The 22,386-nt window shown below is 36.3% G+C and overlaps 1 protein-coding gene across 1 annotated transcript in view; it reads left to right on the top strand.

Moving 5' to 3' along the window:
• The window catches only part of LOC105223628 (uncharacterized), a 45,829-nt gene extending 23,725 nt beyond the window's left edge, over positions 1-22,104 (top strand). Inside the window, exon 5 of the mRNA XM_011201387.4 lies at positions 20,853-22,104. Coding sequence (XP_011199689.4) covers positions 20,853-21,878 — 1,026 coding nt within the window. The 3' untranslated portion in view covers positions 21,879-22,104. The remainder of the gene's footprint in view (positions 1-20,852) is intronic.
• Positions 22,105-22,386: the final 282 nt, after the last annotated feature.

Raw genomic sequence — 22,386 nt, 5'->3', positions numbered from 1 at the left:
CAACCTGACCACTGCTTTCGCGACACACACTTCACGGTGTTCGTTCGAGTGTTTTCAAATGCCATCAACATTTTCCAGCCCTAATGTCGACTTTTAGCAGGAAAAAATTCGCTCTAAACGTCAAATTTTTACAGCCTTCCTTCCTCTTTATATATGTGCATATATGCAATGAAAGTATGGTATTTGAAATTGATTTGGCGCTTGGGGCAGCGACAATAACGATGGTGCATTGTCACTTGACCGTTGCTGAGTGTGAATTGCCACACTTCTTCATACACCTAGCACACAACACTCTTGCGCACAGCATGGGTCCAGGTTTCCACTTTCCCAAAAAAGCGTTTGTGGTATGGTGTGTTGGGTGTTTCAGTACGGTGAATATTTGCGCTTTCAGCGTGGTCAGTCTTTGATGTTCATGAAAAAGACATAAAAGCTTACGTAGCGCATGTTTCGGCATAGGCTGGTAGCCTGCTGGGCAAGACCATATTTTTCTGACATTTTCGTACGCTATATATACCTATATATTCGTATGTAAGTTATTTTTTTTTGGCTTTAATATATTTTTCGTTCTTAAATCATTGAAAACACATTTCACTTCTAATAGTTTTACAATTATAGCTGGTGAATTGCTTAGCCAAGATTTTTTAAAGCCTTTGTTATATATTATATAGCTGAATTTTTTTTTAATTTGTACCCTTAAAATTAACTTTTTGAGTATTTTCTGCTGCAAGAAATGTAGATTTTACAATTTTTTATTTACGAGAAACATAAAACCAGCAAGTGACAGAACCTCCTTCGAGTAGACACAGATAATAATTTTGACAATATAAAATTATGTTACAACATTTTTGGGACCTCCACTGAGAGTGCTTTAAATGGAAGTGAGCTTATTCTGATTCAAGAACGCTTTTGAAGGGGCTATATCTCCGAACTAGTTCTGCGGAAATTACTAATTAAATATCTTTAAGCAAGAAATACACATTGATATAACAGCGCACCACACAATGACTCATTCTGGGTGAAGTTCCGTCTGGTGAATTATTTCTGAACTCATTATTTCTTGAACTTTGTACTGAAACAGATTTAAGTCATCATGCATACTTTCACCTACATATGTTGAAGCTTTTATAGCTTTTTCAACACATTTTTTAGGAAAAAAATTTAATGTTGTGGAAGCATATATATTTCTTTACAAATAACACAAAACAATCCAACCGCCATACTGAGAAACAATACTCCGGAACCCTATATTATCTGCACATAATTCGTTTCAACAATTTATTTTCTGTGAGTAAACATCACTTAATGTATCTGCGATTGGTTTTAAATAAAAATTTGTGTATTCACTACTGACCCTTTATTATTCGAACAAATATTTCACCATTTCGCTATAAGATAGTTGAGCACTTACAAAAATCTTCGACCAACAGTGGTCACATAGATAAATTAGAACATAGTTTTATTCTCAATAAATTCATGTTATGTTTTTCCCATTTTTCAATATTATCATGAATATGACTTTAAGAAACAAATTCTAAGACTTCGTTCGGCAGGAATTGACATCAGCATTATTGAATTGAACAGCAATGAGTCTGAAGCTATCACAGTACAAAAATGTCATTAAATAAACTGGCGAATATTCAAGCTAAATTTTACTCAATAAAAGCTAATGTTTCTACGTATCATAATAATGATATTTGATGATGATTTAATAACAGATATTAAGACAAACCAAGCCAGATAACAGATTACTCAAAAGGTCTTCTCAAAGAATGTATCCAAGGAGCATATCAAGCGAAGAAAATTATCCATTTGAAATATAGTTCCCCCCCAAAAACATTTTTTCTATACGCCCATATTGCTTAGATAACCAGAAGAACTTAAGCAGGGTATTTGTACTTACATTTAAATATTTTGAGTTTTCTTTTTGTTATCACATGAATCTGCTTGTTCAAAACGTAACAATAAGTAATAAATTCTTAAATTTATTTAAAACAAGGAAAGCTCAAGCTGAGCCTGTTTACTTGTTTAGTGACATTTAGCACTTTAGAGGGCTCGCAGATATTTCCTTTTTAAGCAGGTTTGATTACAGAATTTTAACAAGGCATTAACTAATGGATTGGATGGCTATGAAGTTTAAGTTCACAGTTTTTTTCTGCTGTCCTCTACTTCTTCTTTACTATAGGAATACCAAGATCTTTGTAAATGTTTTCGCAACGAATGTACCATGGTGAACCTGTTACAGCTCTATGCTAGGGATTTCTAAGCTCTAATGAATGAACCATTCTCATAAAAATTATAGAAAATTATTATTGTAATAGTATATACTGATAACGACGGTGTATAAACTGAAAACAAATTTAAGTGAGGTAGATCGTGGATTCTCAATTACGGTAATGTTAGTTAGAATTATTTTGAAAGTGAAACACTTTACCACTAGATATATTCGCTACTACTTTAATGACCGCAATCTATTTCTTTGGCGTTCATTTCCATAAACCAGAAGAAATCGTCTCCGTAAACTTCACAAATTTCATTGGTGGCTTGCGTGGCATTTTTTCCTTTTTTATAGAAAATTTCTTCATTATTTTCACTCATTTTTGAATAGCTTAACTTAGCTTTAACTTTTTTTCAACTTCCCCGAATTTAATTTCAATGAAGCTTAAAATCTCATTTTTCCAACACTATATGGTATGACACAATTAGGCTGTTCACGATAAGGTGGTTATCGGGTTATGTGATTAAGTAAACAACAACAAAATGCGTTATGACAAAATAACCAAAGTTGACCAACCTAGGCCCTTATTTACAAATTATGTGGTTATTTGCTTATTTCCAGTGTTAGAAAGTCGTTGGAATTTTATTAAATGGCAGCACAAAAAAAAAATAAAACTAAGCGAATGGCATTTCGGAAAATCTGCTATTAACAGCTGTTTTTTGTTTACAATCAGCAAATTATGCAAGATGTCTGCAAATTTTATACAAAGCATTTTTTGAACTCTTAAAATTCGGATTATTTAATAAGCACATACCTTCAATACCTCCATTTCGTGAATAGCAGAACTTATTTTAAATTCGATTATTTTGCTTTTTAAACTTTGTTTAGGCATTTTATAAGTTGGAATTTCATCGAACTAAAATTGTAAACAATGAACAGCTGTTTGTGTAAAAATAAGCAAATAACCATACAACATAGGGTGCTCACGGAGCATTGAGGTTATTTTTAATCTAATAATCACATAACCCGATAATCACCTTACCGTGAACAGCCTAAATGTGATTGGTAGCACTGGAAGTATACGACTGCAACGACATCGATTGACAAAATACGAAAAGAATTTTTCGACTACCCAATAGAAATTGTTCAGTGTAAAAATATGGCCTTAAGGCTTTTTTCCCTACTTTGCTTCGTTTTGATATAGCTTTGGGAAAACCATTTTATCTACAAAAGTTAAAAAATATTAAAATATTAATATTAAAATTTACTAATTATATACTTAAATAATAAACAAAAAATTTTACTTGAACATTTATACTGCAAATAATTGTTAATTGAAATATTTTCTAATTATTATTTTTTTATCTAAAAACAAGTTTCCTAACAAAACTAGTCCCACATAATTATTCATAGTTTCTAAAGGACATTTGCAACATTAACTTAAACGGAAGAATTTACTCTACAATGAATTTGAGTTGTGTCAACAGTTTATCACCTGTTAAAATCATTAATCATTACGAATTTTAACATTTCAATTAAGCCAGTATAATACAATATTTGTGCTCAAAAATATAAAAACAAATGTTAGCCAATGAGCGATTTGCATAATAGTAAGAGACTTAGTGAACGCTAACTGCCAATTAAAAGTCAATTTACGATGACCTACACAATGGGGCGTCTATAGTAATGCATTCACATTGCAATGCTTTATTATTTAAATCTTATGAAATGAAATAGCAATTAATCTCAACTAGATGAAAAGCGCACAGACAACTAAATTGAGTACGCAAACCGCTATGAACTTGATAATGACACAAATAAGACGCGCAATAATATATAAGCTCATATATACGTATATATGTATATATATTAAAGTTGCATTACAGCAACGTAATCGTTTGCGTAATGCATTGCGACTAATTTGCTGGCAAAAAAGCAAAAAACGTGCAAAAAACTCATAAGCTCCATACGCGCCTGCTGAAATCAACCATAAAATATTCATCATTCGGCACATTAAAGTCGCCGAGCCAGCCTGCGAATAGCCGAGGCAGCGAACGGCAATCACGCTTTAACTACTGCCAAAATTACAGTTATAGGAATGAGTGTGTGTATGTGTGTGTGCGGCGCAATCAAATAATATCCTTCAACGTGTAACACATTTTTCTGACACTCCCCACTTTTGTGCGAAAATTACACACACATACATACATATAAAGGAGTTTACTGTTATTTCCGATTTGTTAGTGTTGCCGCTGTTGTTGTTGTACGCATACAAATTACTTGCAAAGTATCCTTTTACCCGAAAAATTGACTTCTCGACCGAGCATTGAGTTGCTAAATGGTTTTTGTTATTGTTGTTGTGCACTAGCAGGGACGAGCAGCATATGCGTTGCCTGCTTTAAGGCGCAGATGCAAGTTAAGGGATAAACGAGACGATAACTAAACAAGCGTCAGCTGCACGAGCAGTCAAGGCTATAACATAAACGCATACAAACATACATACCTTCACACACACACAAAAATAGACACACACATACGCAGGCAGCTACACTTTTGCGACTTTACTACATTTCTGCTACAATTTTCGTAACTGTAATGATAGATAAATACTATAGTATTTATGTGTGTATGTGTGTGTTTATGCAAGTATGTATGTATGTGTATGCTGTTAGTTGTGCCTCGTTTGAGTTGGCTGAGCGCTAAATACTCTAATCGAAGCATATGTTTCCTAATGAGACGTCTTTTTCATCTCTGCCACATGCTGCAGGCACGCTCGCTAGTTCACCCTCACTTCTTGGCTAAATGTACTGAACGCAAGCCAAATGCGCTGAACGACTGTTAAATGCGTCGAACGAGTGCGGTGGTTCGTGGTACGGGATATTTTGCTCCAAATTGCACTAAGGATGTGTTGAATGACATTCGATATGTGCGCTTAATGGTGTATTAAGTGCGTGAGGGTGTTGGCGTTGGTGGCGGGGGTGTGCGGCGATTCGATATTCGGCAACATTGATTCTTCTTGCCAAGTGCAAGTGCCACGCAAGTGCAGGGCTATTTGACTTCTGCGGTTTACATTTTTGCGGTTTTGTAGCTAGTTCCTAGCGCCGACACCCCATCAATTGCAGTGTTTGTCTGGCGCTTGTGTACTCGCTAACTGTTTTCGAGCTCTGTTGTTTTAATGTAATTATTTACAAATAACTTAGTCGTGCAATTTGTGAATTTGCACTGGAAATCTAGCATGGTGTCGAGTTTCGATCTTAAAGTGCTCGCGGAGTTGTGTGTTTGTTTGTGTATGCCATGTCTTTAGTGGAGTCAGGGTCTATTGCAAAAAAGAAATCAATATCTGAGTGTAAGAAGATTCAATTAATATGTGTACGATGCTGTTTCCGTTGTGAGAAGAAGCACATTTTCTTGATCACTTAAGATAATTTCATTTTCATGTCTTCTCTCATAGATTGTTTGGTCAAATTGCCGACTAATGTTTTTCTGCTGTAACTTAACTGGTGCCTCTAAAATTTTATTTATATACCATATGTATATTATAAAATGTAACAAACTCTCCAAATATCCTACGCTTCTGAACTACAGGGTGTGTTCCAAAGTAAACAGGACAAATGTTTTTTTTTTTTTTGCAAAATCAATTTATTTTATTCAAAATAGTCTCCTTCTGCTTCAATATAGCTTTTTCCCGGTCCAAAAGCAAGTGTTTTAGCTCGTTGGCTGGTATGGCCGCCAGTATGCCGGTGCAAGTCTTTTGAATGGCCTCTACATGTGCTTAACGTTTTCCTTTCATTGGCAAATGCATTTTTCCGAAAAGGAAGAAGTCGCACGGTGCCATATCAGGTGAATACGGAGACTGGTTAATAGTTAAGATGTGATTTTTGGTCAAATAATCGGTCACAAGCGTCGATCAATGAGAGCAATTTTTGGTCCTCAGTCATTTTGTGCGGAACAAACACATCTTTCGTAAGCCCAAATGTTCGGTCAAAATGCGATAAATTGATGTTTTGGAGATGTTCAATTCCATCTTCATGAATTTCAATGATGATTTTGGCTGATTTTTGATGAATTCACGCACAGTTTCGATGGAACTTCCGGTGCTCATGGATTTTGATTGGCCCACATGTTGATCGTAATTTATGTCTTCACGACCACTTTGAAAACGTTGAAACCACTCGTGCACTCTGCTACTGGATAGGCAATCATCGCCATAAACTAGTTTCATCAATTGAAACGTTTTGGTAAAAGTTTTCCCAATTTTAAACCAAATTTAATGTTGGCTCTTTGTTGGAAGCTCATTTTCGCACCGATAGCACAAACATACTGACACTTAAAACGCAATAACTTCACTTCCAACCAAAAAATAGAGACTCTTAGACTCACCCTGGTCGATTTTAACAGTACCCGCATACCAAATCGATAATTGTTTTTCCTAGTTTGTTAAAATTTTTTTTACTCATTTAATGAAGAGCGTGAGGTCATCAAAAACCAGTCGGATATTCATATCTTTTAATAACGATAACAGCGGAAAACTTTGCAGTGAGACATGAGAAATTTAGCTTTGAGTATGAAGTATGTCAAAGTCGTACAAGAAGACCTGATTAGTTGCAATAACTACATCGAGTTGATTTCGCAACGAAATGCTTAACAAAGTAACTGAGGTCCGTACATTCATCAAACACATGATTACTGGTAACGGCGAAACTGTCCAACAATTTAGGGTTAGTGTCAAAATCGATCAAAAATCAAGGTGATGCTCATCGTTTTCTTTGACTAAGTGACCAGCAGACCGCATTCGCCAGATTTGTCTGCGTGTCTGAAAAATCCACTACAGGAAGTCAGTCCGGGTCAAATTTGATCAGGTGGTAAAATAATTATAATTGATGCTGAAAATACTCTCTATTGCAGACCGGCTTTGGTGTTTTCAGAACAATTTTGTAAACTTCTAAATCTTCAAGAATCGAACCATTGCCACCCCATATTATATGAACTATAAAAATGAATGAAAAATTAAAATCCTATGATAATCCCGCTTTGATCCCCATATAAAAATTTGGTACATGACATTCCTGATACTCGAACATTTTTATGAGACAGTGTGAAAATAGGTGAAACCTACAGTCATGTCTACTATCCATATAACATAATTTTAAATTCTATCGGATTTTGTCCTTACGAGTGTAAAAATCAAGAAAAAAATTTACAAGAATAAGGTCTTTAGATAATGCCACCCTATGGCCAAAAATTGCCGAAATGCAACAAAAACTGCTCAAGGTGCCAAATATTTAAACCCCAGTACCTATAGTTGACTTTTCACCGAAACTATTGGTCAGTGTGTCAGATTTATAATTGAAATTCAGAGAGAATTCTTTCCTGATAGTAGTATGTATGTGTGCTACAAGCAGGTTGGGTCAATCAGGCACGTAGCCAGGGGGGGGGCTAGAGGGCTGAAGCCCCCCCCGAAATAAGGAAATTTTTTAAATAAATCGCAAATAAAAAAGATTTATCACTGACTGAATCTTTTGAAACTCTTATACACAACTCAGCTCAAACCTATAACAGTCGTACGCAACTACACTAGACGGTGACTGAAAACTTATCAAAAGTCATACTTAAGCGTTGTACAGATCTCCATCTTGATATGGCGAAGTTGGTTGGCCAGGGATATGACGGAGCAGCAAACATATCAGGGCATTTAAGTGGAGTGCAAACCAGGATAAGACAACTGTATCCAAAAGCACGATATGTTCATTGCGCTAGTCACCGATTGAACCTTGCGCTTTCTAATACTATGTCATTACCTTCAATACGAAACTGCCTTGGTATTGTCAGTGAAATAGCAAATTTATTTAGAAACCATTCAAATGCAAACACAACTTTCCAGGACGTTATACAGAAGCACGCACCAGAAAGCAAAAAAAGCCGACTTGTTCGCCTTTGTGAAACAAGGTTTATAGAAAGGCATGAAAGCATTATAAGCTTTGTGGAGCTTTTCAAATTCATTGTACTAAGTTTGGAAATAATTTCGAGTAAGACATGGTCCATTTCGTCTAAAGCATCAGCCTTCTTAGCAGCGGTAGAGAAAAGCGATTTTTTGCTTAGTCTATTCGTCTGTGAGCAATTGTTCAGCTTAACGCTGCCACTGTCTGTGTAACTCCAAGAAAAATCTATGGATTTTGTATCAGCAATGAACCGAGCCAAAGAATTAATAAGAACTCTGCACCAGATAAGAGAAACAGCGGATGGTTTTTTCAACGATATTTTCCAAACAGCATCACAAATGTCTAAAGATCTTTATGACATAGATCTTGTAGTGCCAAGAGTGACTTCGCGTCAAACTACTCGTGCTAATCCACCTTGCACAACCCCTGAAAGCCACTTCAGAGTTACAATATTTATTCCATGCGTTGATGCTCTGATTCAAAACATGACAGAACGTTTATTAGTGAATGAGGATATACTCTCGTCATTTCAAATTCTACTCCCAGGTTTTGCTGCAATTGATAATGCCGAAGAATTAAAAAATTTAACTATTTAACTTCGAGGAGCAAATATCAATGACAGCATTAAAATCAGAGTATCGATTGTGGTGTGCCAGCTTATCAACAATAGATCCAACCATAGAAGTGTTGAAATTACTGCAACATTGCGATGCAACGTATTTTAAAAATATTCACTACCTGCTTACAATTTTACCAACTCTTCCAGTGAGGACCGCTTCCTTCGAAATAACTTCTTCAACCTTAAAAAGAATAAAAACTTTACCACGCAGTGTGATGGACAATGAGCGGCTGAGTGCACTTGCTGTTATTGCAGTGCACTGGGATATTAAAATAGATCCAAATGAAGTAATTAATGATATGGCAAACAAGAAGAAAAGAAAAATATTACTTATTTAAGTTACAACTACCAAATAATTTAAGTAATACGTATATGAATTTATATTGTTTTTTTTAATAAACAGAAAGTTCAAAGTTTATATATGTTTTTACTTCAGCCCCCTCCGAAATGAAAAGCTGGCTACGGGCCTGGGGTCAATACTTCCTGTAGCCCCCATATGCCTAATATAAATATTATAGAACTTTCAAGTGACTTTTTACAGCATACATATATCGGCCAATATGTGAGTTATCTTAAAAAAATACAGAGAGCGCACTTTTCTTATAAGGGGGCATATTAGTACTTAGAATGAAAAAAATTGGGTGAAAACTCGCATATGCGGTTCAAGCTTTAAACTAAAATCATGATAGTGGCTTCAGTCGTTTCGCTTCTTCCAAGTATGAATTTTTTCTTGGAAATTCGTCAAAAATCTGCTCTGAAGCTTAAATTTCTTCCCCGTCACCGATTACTCGAAACGCACCGTATACTTTTCGAGTAAATTCTACCAGCGCAGAACTCGATTAAATATGCATATGTTTAATGCAATCAAATTGAATTTAAAAATACTATCAATTATTTGCATGTTTATCAAATAAATAATCGAACACATTAAAAACATATACCCAACAATATTATAGTAGACACGCACGCATACATTGACGTATGTACACACACATGACTGCGTTGACGTCAGCCACTTAATCGCAAGCAAATAAACAGAACTAATGACAGTTCAAAGCGTAAATCAATTGCAGAACCATAAAAAGTCAGCGTAAAGCGTTTGAGCAAATAAAAAACAGAACGCCGCATGCAATATAACATGCACACATGCACAAACACATCCACACATATACATAAGTATATGTGTATACGCGTTTCAGGGGCAGATTGCCGCACAGCATAACCGCAATGGCTGGCACACGAAACCATATACACATATTCGGCATAATAAACGCATTTAACAAACGATTTCGCTAAATCCTGGAATACTAGAATTCTACAATTTAAAAAGCAAACACAAGCACTAACACCGCCACATACAAAAGCAATAAAAAGATTAAAATCTGCTCTAATGCAGTTGCCAAATAAAGAATGAATTGAGTGAAATGATAATCGCAACGACCCGCCGCCCCTTCCGCATCCCCTTAGCAGCAAGTGTTCTCCATTTCCTGCCCTTGTCACTGTCAATTTCCACATATTTTTGTTGTTTTTGCGTGTGCGCGCTTTGTGATACTCGAACATTGAATTTGAATCTCCGAGGCCAGCACTTAGTCAAGCAAATAGAAATCTGCATAGACGCAGTCACACACATACCACCCCCCAGCATAGAAAATGTTGACTCTAGCCAAGTCGAGTTGGTGGTATAAGCGTATGATTTGTTGTTGCCTATTTCTTGTATCATTGTTGTTGTTGCTGTATTCTCAATATTGTATTTTTAGCAAATCAAAAACAGACGAATTTGTTTTGGACATGTCATTCGCGCAAGAGAAGCTGAAAAGTGTGCTCACATGCCCATCAAATGGAAAGGAAAAAAATTTCGTAAGCGCATGCCGTCAGGGGGGTAACGTACTATATACGAATTGTGAACACCGGAAAGTGCATGGATGTGGGTATACAAATTGCGGCACATGTCCGCCAAAGCAAGCACTAGGGTGGGACTTGGGTTTCATGTTTTATTACTTTAAAGAAGAAGTCCCTTTTTGAATTTCCTTTTTTGTTTTTTTGAGAAATAATTCCCATTGTGGATTTATTACAAAGTTTACATATTAAGTTCAAATTTATAAGATTTGCGTTTAATTTGGTTTCACTTCGTGTAAAAAGCTTGGAGTTTTTCTGGTTTTCGAAAAAAATTCTGGAAGAAAGGTTTTTCTCAGGTTTGTAAAATAATTCCGTAATCCACCTAGTTATGATCACAAACAGTTAACGCATTGCATTTATTTTTCCTCAAAATCCTTGATCTCTTCTCTATACATACTCCATCTACTTTTTGGAGATATACCTACTATACCTGTCTACTACCAGCCATATACAATAACTGTCCTACTACAATTTCTGAAATCTGCACAGTTATTTACAATAAAGAGCTCTAAAAGAAAACAAAACTGACATTTCCAAAGCTTATACCAAACACAATCTCCAATTTCCATAATATTCTGTACAAAAAATTATTCCAAAGAATAGGGATTCTCTTTAAGGTTCTAAAGTTTTAAATATGGTATATTATTTAAATGAAGGAGTTTTAAAAATATTGACATTCGGAATAATTACTAATTCAACTTTCTAACTATATTTACATAGCTAACCACTGTGACTCATCATTTTTTTCATTCACAGTTCTTTGTGAGTTTTGGTCTGCTGCACGTATGCCCTCTAGATAGATCGGCTACTTGCGATTTTTCTCCAATTTCTTATACCAAACTTTTTCATGATTTCCTAAAATTCGTCGATAGATCTTAACGATCATTCCTTGTCTTGGTGTTGAACGCTTTGGCCTCAACAATTTTCTTCAGCATCCTCTTATGTCTATGTAACCTAACTATTTTAATCGTCTCTTTGATAGAACGTATAATATTTTCGACTTTCATAAGTTGGCCCATTATTTCATCTTATACACCCCTTGTACTTATATTTGACTACATCAAATATTTGTAATCTTTTTTAACTTTTTTTCAAAAATTTTCCCCACTAAGGTAATTTTTAGTACATTTGAAAGAAGCTTCATATATTAGCAATATTCTTTTACCTTTCAGATAGGTTGGCCCGGGTATTGTTGTTGTATTATTGCTGCAAGATTATATATAAAGAAAGATTTTAGAAAGATCTTATGGACCTGTTTACGATAAAACTGACCTATATCATACCTCAGATCGAGAAAATTCTTATAGGATATATTTATAAATTATACAAAACTAAGAGTTTAACTTTATCTTCGGTTTTTAACTTTATCGCCATTCCAAAGGAAAAAGTTTGAAATTTGACCGGTTTCTGCTTTGGTAGGAGCAGCATTCGCTAGATATTGTTTCGACGTTATATTCGTAAACCCACGTCTCGTTGTGAGTAATGATGCGTTTGATGAATGTAGGGTCCTCAGCAATGCTATCAAGTATCTCTTTTACGATCTCCATTCGACATCATTTTTGCAAAAGATTCATCTCTTTTGGTAACTCGTTCTACAATTCAGTTTTGTAAATCGACATAAAAACTCTTCGCGTCATAAACAAACGGATGACAAGCACACCCTAATTGACAAATGTAGATCAAACTTCACATTTCATGAATTCGTTAACTCTGAAATTCTCTATCTCAGGACCTCAACATATGCCTTGTTTTCAGCTTTCAGTGAAATTTTATTTCAACGAGCAATTTTTGCGTCTGACAAAAGAGAAACGGTCGCTGTGAACCAAATCTGGTGATTAAAGTTGGGTGGAGACTAGTTCAGCAATTAGTTCAATTTATTTTGAGGCAGTAATAAAAAATTCCTGAACAATTAAAAAAAATCATTAGAAAAAATATTGAACTACCTTAATTGCGCAGCAAATTTATTGTGTGCGAATTTGGCTTTGAACGCGAAACCGATTTCCGTTCACATAAAACGTTTAATCCATTGCCAGCATGAGATCTCATACCATTTCAATACCTCCTTATAATAATATATGTATGTATGTACATATATATATTTTAGCTACCTCTTAACGCGATTTACTTATGGTATGCAAATAATCTGGCAATTTCGCCTTAAGATGTGCTACATTTTCGCTTTTGGTCACGATTTAATTTGGCTTTGCCGCGAGTATTACGGCAAAACGCTTTGGGAATCGATCGCTGCATTAGCGTTTTAGTGCCGTTAACTTTTTGATTCCCCCTTTTTAAGACATTTCAAAAACAGATTTTTTGCCAGCTTCAAAGGTATGCAAAGAAGTGACTTGAGATATTAGTTATATGAAGTGGTTATTAAAACGGGAGTAGAGGTTATGCAATATATAAACATACATACATATGTATGTATAAAATAAATTCAGTCTTGATGTTTATTTTAAAGGCAGCTTGAAAAATATTTCTTGAAACATTTTTGTATTTTTTTCAATACATACTTTTGTATTTAAAAATTTTTTTTATTCAAAAAAAGTAGTTTTGAACAGCAGTGAGCAAATTAAATTTAGAATTTGGAAAATAAATTTTAAATTCCAGCATTTAGAAAGCTTGGTTTTTTTTTTGAAAAATATATGTTTTAAAAAAATGTTTGTATTTAAAATATTAATTTCGAACATGAATGGATTAAGAAAATTTAATATTATATGCAAGTCTTTCAGAGGTGTGGAAAATGTTTTTGGAAAAATGTTTATATAATCAAATAGAATTTTTGTTAAAAAAATATTAAATAAATTAACACCAATTTTTCTACTTTTGAATATCAGTGAGTAAATGAAATTTCGTATTTGGAAAAGGAATTTTAAATTCAAACCTTTCGGGTGTTTGGCAAAAGGTTTTTGAAAAAAATTTGTTCAAAAAATATTTTTTTTATTTAAAAATATTAATTTCGAACATCAGCGGGTCAATAAAATTTAATATTTGGAAATGAAAAATTATATCCAAATCTTGCAGTATTTTCGAAAATATTTTTGAAAATGTGTAATCAAAGTAATCGACTATTTTTGTACAAAAAAATTATTAAATAAACGAATATCAATGTTTGTATTCTTACATACAAATATTTTTGTATTTGAAATTATTAAATTTGGTCACCAGGTCAATATAATTGGATAATTGGAAATGCAATTTTAAAATCAAATCATTTACGAGCTTGAAAATATTTTTTTCATTTTTTGAATTTAAAAAAATACTTTTGTATTAAAACACAAATATTTATGTATTTAAAAAGTGTGTTAGAACTATTTTCATCAGTCGCAAATTAAAATAAAGCGCTTTAATCCACCAACAACTATCAACACAAAACAATAAACATTAAACACACACTCATAATCAGCAAACAAACGAACACACAACACTCACACTCGTCCTCAACAGCGAAATGAATTAATAAACCTGATCAAGCATTGATCAACAAGGCGTGTAATTGGATTTTCACGTAATCGTTTAAACAGTTAAATAAATAAATAATCAAACACACTCCGACCCCCACCCCACACAACTGCAAACCACAGAAACACAAACAAACAAAGCTATTCTCCATGAAAATCAATGTGATAGCATTTTTTGCTGCTACTATATACTAAGCACAACAACAACAACACCAACAATAATAAAATTCAATAAGCAAACAGATTTGGTGAACTCCATTTAAATGCGTCTATTAACCGCAGCAGCAGCAGCGTTAGTCACACACAACTGAAGCGAGCGCAGCATAACGGTACCTTATGCTAAAAAGCTCTCGAAGGAATTGTGTTGCACGTGCCACGCGCCACACACAGCCTTCAGGCTCAGAAGTTCTGTTTGCATGCTTCCGGTCATTGAGTTTCTTTCCGCATTTGGCCGCAACAAAGAAGCAAGAACCGCAAGTCACACGCACACCAACACCACGCACATATACATACACATAAAAGCACAAATTTCGCCGACACCCTCGTACGCACAGGCACACACACACACCCGCACTCATCATGTGACCTGTGGCGGCAGGCGGCCGAATGCTTAGCAAATTGAAATAATAAGCCAAGGCGGCGATAAGATTAATGATTATGGGCTTGCTCGCTTGGATGTTGCCCCAGCACCCACTGCCGCCACGTTGAGTCACCCGCTGCGCGCTACTTTGCCGGCTCACTGCTCGCTCTGTCCACAACTTTGATGCTGTGAAAGTCTGTTTTTGATGGGAATTAATTATAAAGCATACAATTTAAGAGCCAAGCAAGTATTCAACGTATGCTTTATTGTTCTTGCGCATATACATACAAACTTATGTATTTATTATATAAACGTATATATCATATATAATAATGGTATTTTGTTGCTGTGACCAGTTTGGAGCTGCTTATCCTTGGCAACTTTTCATGAATAGTTATTTTGTTATGTTTTCTTTTTAGTAAAAACAGACATACAAATGCAGCTACGTTTATAGGTATGTGTTAAGACATAGCCTCCAGCTTTGCTTGCGGAAGCATGAGTTTAATTTTTTAATGAGTTTTTGGACTTCATTACAGGAATACTTGGCATTTAATTATTTTTATTACATGCAGGTATTGAAATGGAAAATTTTTCCTTAAGGTGATTTAGGAAGAAAAGCTTATACTTTGAGGTAGTAATAATAGGAAGTTAGCGTCTAATTTACTCGGCCTTTATGGTGGACAAGCGTAAAGAAATCCACCTGCCGGTTCAGAGGCTCGCTGCGCTGTGCCTAACAATAGCTTTAAGAACAACTCCAACAGCGGCTCTTGAACACGTACTAAACTTGCCACCTATAGACCTCTGCGTGAAAACTGCCTAGCAAAATCGGAGGGACGACTACTGGCTGGCAGGCGAATTTACATATAGAACCTGCGGACATAGATCGGTGGGTAATGGTGGTTTAGCAAACACCGATAGACTGTTCAGAGTTAGGCATGAGGCAGTCTTTTAAGTTGCCGGACACCGGAGTATATTTGAAGCTGAGGTGTTTGCTTTTGCGACTCTCGCCTGTCGATCGTTAATGCACTTGTAGCCAAACTAATTTCAAATCAAGGTATTAACCTCGTATCGCATATTGCCCAGAAGTGTCTTTACAAGCAGAGCAGCAGTGGTAGGTATTAGCAGCCGCAAGCAATCATAAGTGTCATAAGTACATTTCTACAATTTCTATTGGCATTCATTGAAGAGATTGTACGAACATGATCGGAATACTAACTGGTCATTATGTGGTGGAAAGGCACCCGCAGAATGAGGCTGACAGATTTTGAATACTACAGAAAATGTCTAAATCAAGGCACCAGTGAAACAATGCATCATCTCTTGAGTACTTGTCTCCCATTGGCAAGACTACGCTGTAAGCATCTGGGGTTCCTACGATATGATTTACTACAGGAAGTATCGATAGTGAAGCCACAGAGTATATTAAAATTCAGGTCTAGCGTTGGCATCCTAAAGGATGACCCCTCCTCATGTACCTAGTAAATAAACTCCCTCTGGTATTGCAAAGGACCTAAACTGGTATATTAAACAATAACCAAAATGTGTTGAGTCGATTCCTAAAATACGTTGGGATCCTATGCTTTCGCTCTGATACCAGCAAGACGATTTTCATGGAATGCTTCTGTAACTTTATCGATGTTACCATCCTTAACAAAGCTAGTTGAAAGACTCGCATGAACCAAGTTTTCGATGTAAGACCGTGATTGAATGCCTTGTGCCACTCAAATAAGTTGCATTCGTGATAAAATAGACTCCTCAAAATTCCGTAGCCGTGATTCCATTGGAAACACAAAATTTTAAACAAACTCCTTGTTTAATTTTTTTCCACTGTGTGATATAAGAATACCAGAGTAATGGTACACCAAATTGGTTGAGTTGTTTCTAATGTATATTATGTCACCTAAAAATGTGCGGTGCAATGCCCATCATCAAATTCAGATTCCTATGAATTCCCTAACTACAATTTTGGCTGAGAGATTTCATAGTTCTGAGGTATGTATTTAGTAAGTTATAGCACCTTTAGTGGTTTTCAACAAAGGCGGTTTATGAAGGATGGTAGTGGTTATCATCTGATTTCTAGAAAGTCTTTTCCTCAGTAAGTTTGTTGTTATGGCATTTTAAAGAGTTTCCATTTAACGGAATTTTGTCAGAGCGGTAATGATGCGATTTCACTTAACTGCAATATAACCAAAGTACACATGTAAGATATCTTAATATCGTTGATCAAAATATTTAAATCTCAAGTCACGGCTTCATGTCGAGGCTAATGTTGTGGGTCAAAACCTATTAGAAAGATTTTCCGTTTTTAATTTAAAATTTTTAACTGATCTTTATTGAGTGTGACTCCATAATGGAATAAAATACAATTATTTTGCACAAACATTCAAGTTGTATTACTCGTAATAAATTGTGGAAATATTTTGAGTATGTCCCTTCTCCCTCGTATTCATTTTTGGTAATATGGGACAAGTGGTTTCCATATTTCTTTTTATACCATAGTTTGAATTGAAATGAATTAATGGAATTACAAGTTCAAATCTTGTTCACAGCAAAATCAAAAATTATAGAAACAAATGAAATCTCGGAAACACATGGCAAAACGCACCCACAGCTTTCTGGAGACGGTCAAAATTTGGTGAGGTCTTCCCTTTGAGCAGAGAAATACAATAATGCACATATCTTTCCAGTCTTTAATTCAACTCAAACACTAAATTTCACTAAATAATTTTAATGGCATCTTAATAACGCTCAATTTTACTGTCAAGTCCAACGAATTCTTCCGACGCCGATTAAATGTAAAGAACGCCGAGCAAACTAAATATACCTACACATATAAAAAGTCCAGCACTTTAGACTTTTCCGTTATCCGCTAAATTTCGTGTCGTCACTCAATCTTCCTAAAATTTCAACACACACATACAACCACACAATTATGCGAGCACGAGTGGCGGCTGGGGCTGTTTACCGTTAGTAATAATTCAAAAACAGTTCTCTGGCAGCACGGTCACCGCCTTTTCTCTCGTCGCTTGTCACATGCAGACGATTAAGATTCTACACTAAGTACTACAATGGAACAACAAGAGCAGAAGTAAATAGCAGCAACATTACTGGATTAGGCACAACAACATATGGCACTCGAAACTCATGCATTAAGTACAAAATTTAACGCCCTTCCGAGTCAGGGAGGGCTGCAACACTTCGGCCGAAGCAAGTTTGCCGAAAAAGTTTCACCGGGCGGCTGCTGACGCCGCGTGCAACACTTCAACCAGCAGCCAGGCTATCACCAACCACCCGCCGCTGCTCGCTCTAAATATGCATTCAATTACTGTTTTAAACTTATATTGCTGTTGCTATTGTTGTTGTTGTGCTATTGTTGCGGCAACTCTAACCCGTGATGTAGCTTAATGTCTCTATAAATTCTTGTTGGCTGGAAATAAAATTTCCTCTATTTGCATTTTTTATACGAATTTTATTTATGTCTGCGTGTGGCAGGCGGCCATAAAAGCTCGGGCCAATAAATGAGGAGCTGTTGCAGAGCCAATGTTAACGGAAAACTTTCGCAGTACTTTGCTGCTGGCTCTTGTGCCATGTTACAAGTAAACCAGATCGTTCACTCATGTCAAAACTTAACTTCAGCCTAACTCTTTTGCTGACCAGGCCGAATGGATGAACGCTGATGTGTCCGGCGGCAATGAAAAGTTTACAAATTTGATGGCCACTCAAAAACTTGAACATGAGGCTGTGGATGCACTGAAAACAAATATCGATGAAAGAAATGGATGAGTCAGTTTAGAATATTATCTAGGTTTTCAAGGTATTTCGAGTTCAAATTATATCAGGCTTAGACTTTCCGGTTTATTCGGTTATACCATAGGGACTGCACGAACGTTCTTTCAGTCGTGAACTCGAAAGGAACTACTTGAATACCAGCGAATTGGCCAAGTTATCAGAAAGACAGAAATAATCATGGAACCAACAAACACATCGAAAATAATGCCAGACATCAAATCCAATACTTATACAGTGCGCGAACTTTGGTTAGCCGCACATGCTTTTTGGTGGTTTAACATAAGAGTTATTGTCAAAAGTAACTGAATTTAGAATTTTTCAAAATACTTCTTTATTGGGAAAGAGAAGAGAAAATATATAATTAAAAGATTTTCACAAAAGTTTAGCAAATTTTGCGCTCTTAGTACGAAGTTGCACCCCCATTCTTATTAATTACTTGGAAAATTCTGGCTGGGATCGAGTCAATTAACTTTTGCAGTGTACCTCTATCCAGATCCAGCCACGCCTGCAAAATTGCTGTTTTTAGCTCCTGCGCGGCTAAGTACTCGAAAAGAATTTGAATACAAGCGAGTTGACCAGGTTATCAAAAAGGCACAAAGGGCTATCTTAGAACCAACAAACACATCCAAAATAATGCCAGACATCAAATCCAATACTTATACTCATATCTTTATTCCAAACAAGTATTACTTTCGAATGAAAGACAAAATAGACTAAGGTAAAACTACCTCTGGATGAAGTAGGATTAAATTATTTTAAAGGTCTCTTATATTTATATGACTTACCAACAGAAAACATTCATCGAAACTGAAACAATTTGGACGTTGGCAAGATACTTAATGGTAGTTATGAGATCCTTCTGTAAGCTCTTCATCCAGATATACCATAATGACTAAACGTTTTTTCAGCCATAAGGTCGGGTCTTCACTTTTTACTCGAATACGGTAGGACTGCCTATGTTATTAAAAAGCTTAAAAGCCTATCTTGAAAACAGAATAAGCATAGTACAATAGAAACACAAACCCTGGAACTCATTGTGACTTTGACATCGACTCTTCCACGGCGGGTACTTTGTCGAAAACTTTCAGAGCTGAAATGTTTTCGTCCATTCGGACAACATGACCTAGCCAGCGTAGCTGCTGTCTTTTAACTGAACTATGTCAATGTCGCGGTATATCTCATACAGCTCATCGATCCACAGAATAATTATTCCGCAGAACTTTTCTCTCGAAAACTCGTAACGTCGACTCATCAGATGTTGTCATAGTCCATTCTTCTGCATCATATAGCAGGACAGGAATAATAAGTGACTTATAGAGTTTGGTTTTTGTTCTTCGAGAGAGGACTTTCCTTCTCAATTGCCTACTCAGTCCGAAGTAACGCCTATTGTCGAGAGTTATTCTGCGCTATTTTTAGGCTGACATATTGTTGGTGTTGATACTGATTCCAAGATAGACGAAATTATCTACGACTTCGGCAAGGTTGTTGAGAATAATGAGATCAATATCATCGCCGTACGCCAGAAGCTGTACACTATTATAGAAGATGGTACTTTCTCTATTTAGTTCTGTAGCTTGAATTATTTTCTCGAAGAGTAGATTGAAGGAGTCCCACGAAAGGGAGTCGCTTTGCCTGGAACCTCGTTTGGTATCGAATGGCTCGGAGAAGTCCTTTCCGATCCTGACAGAGCTTTTGGTATTGCTCACGACTGTATATTAGTTACTTCACACATAGCGGTATAGAGGCATCTCCTTCTCGTATTGCAGCTTTAAAATCGACGAAGAGTTGGTGTGGGGTCACGGGTCTTTTCCAAGACTTGCCGCATGGTGAATATCTCGTCAATTGTAGAACCTGATCCATGGTATTATCACCGCCGTGGTTGAATAGCTCGGCTAGCAATGTTTGATGATCCCTTACGTTAAATCTGAATAACTTTGTTTTATTTTGACACGTTCATTTATTCAATATTGTTTATAATTTATACAATTACCTCTTTCAAATCCCAATAATCGAACTAATTTAGAAGTGCAATGCAGTTTTCAACACCATTTTGAAAAATAGTAAAGCTTCAGAAAATAACTAGACATTTTTTACAGTGTAAGTTCTTTTAAAATGTTCATTGTATCAATGCTTTAAATCTCCAACCTCCACATACTGAAACGGTTAGATTTTGTTAGAGTTTTGGCCTGTTAATGACAGTTTTAGTTTCTGTTTGAGCCAACGTGACATACATTTTGATTATTTCATGTCACTTATTAATCTTCCCTCTGAAATACATATTCTTTTCGTACCCATGTCCAACTAATCAAGGAAACTTGTCTAATCCGAACAATTTTCTTTCATCTTTTTCTAGGTAAAAATTTGGTTTCAAAACCGCCGCATGAAATGGCGCAACTCCAAAGAGCGCGAGCTGCTCGCTAGCGGTGGTTCACGTGATCAGACATTGCCCAACAAGAACAATCCCAATCCCGATTTGTCCGATGCGAAATGTGATCGACCCATCTCACCGCTGTCACCGACGCCTCCATCACCGCCTGCAAACAGTCTCTCACCACAGCCGAAGGAGGAGCGCGCCAATGCTGACACACCAACACATAACGGTGCAACCACACCCAAGTCCATGCAATCGCCGACCGGCACGCCCACCGCTAGTGCTGCTGCATTGCATTCGCCACCGCTGATGCATCATATACCCAACAGTGTAGCTGTGGCCGCCGCTGCTGCCGCGGTCGCCTTCAGTTCGGCGCCGAGTATGCAAATGAGTTCGCCGCCACCCTTGCTGACCGTCGCCGCCAAACTCAATGCCAATCTGAATGATCAATCATCGAACGCCTCCTCATCGGCCGCTTCCTCACCACCTCATACCACTGCTGGCATGGTGCTTGGTGCTTGCGGTAACGGTGGTAGTGGTGTTGGTGGCAGTGTAGGCATTCCACCGTTGTCCAGCGCCGAGTTTCAGGCGAAAATCAATGCGGAAATGCAAAAACATTTGGCCGCCGCAGATCTCAAATTCAAATTGGAATCGACCATCAACGAAGCGAAACAACGGCGCATCAACATGCTGAATCTGGCAGGCGCTGTGGCTGTCGCTGGCGGCAACGAGCAACATGCTTTACAACTGCACTCGGCCGCACATACCGGTGGCCTTTTCATGAGTGAGGCTTTGAGTCCACATATGCAGTCGTCACACAACCACCACCAGCACACGAGCACCAGCAATGGTGTGCACTTACCGGGTTCGCCTATAACGACTTCGACGCATTCCCACATCAACGCGCACACGATGCCGCCCTTCCAAAATCCCGAATTCATGAAGATGTACTACGACGACTACGATGACTCAAATTCGGACAGCGACGAAGAGATCAGTGTAACGTGACCGCATTAAATGGCGAACATGGTGATAAATATACATAATTATTTATATATATTCGCGTGTATATATTCAAATAATTTATATTAAAAAACTCGGTTTTCGAAACATGTAAAATATTGTATGTGTAATTGTAATATTATGGGATTTATTTAAAAAATGCAACTATTTTAAAAATAAAAAAAAAAATATGTTAATTTGTATTATCCAGTGTGAGTTCAGAAATCTCTAAAAAATTGTAAATAAGTATACTTTCGAATTTAAATTACAAATAAACGTAAAATTAAATAAAAATTAAAATAAAATAAGAATAAAAAATGTTATTTATAGCAGGAAATGTTCAAATACTTGAAAGAGAAAGCGTTTTCCGTTGAGAAGCTGTGAGACACAATTGGAAATATTCAAGCTATGCTAAGCGTTTCTTCAAACTTATCAACTGTTAACTTAAAGCTATCCTTAAGTCATACTCTGCATGGGAGACAGACTTAAAATATATATATGAAAACTCTCTCTC

This window comes from Bactrocera dorsalis, chromosome 5 (assembly GCF_023373825.1).
Source record: "Bactrocera dorsalis isolate Fly_Bdor chromosome 5, ASM2337382v1, whole genome shotgun sequence".
NCBI lineage: Eukaryota > Metazoa > Arthropoda > Insecta > Diptera > Tephritidae > Bactrocera > Bactrocera dorsalis.
The sequence above is the reverse complement of the archived record's forward strand: the minus strand, read 5'-3'. Positions and strand labels throughout refer to the sequence as shown.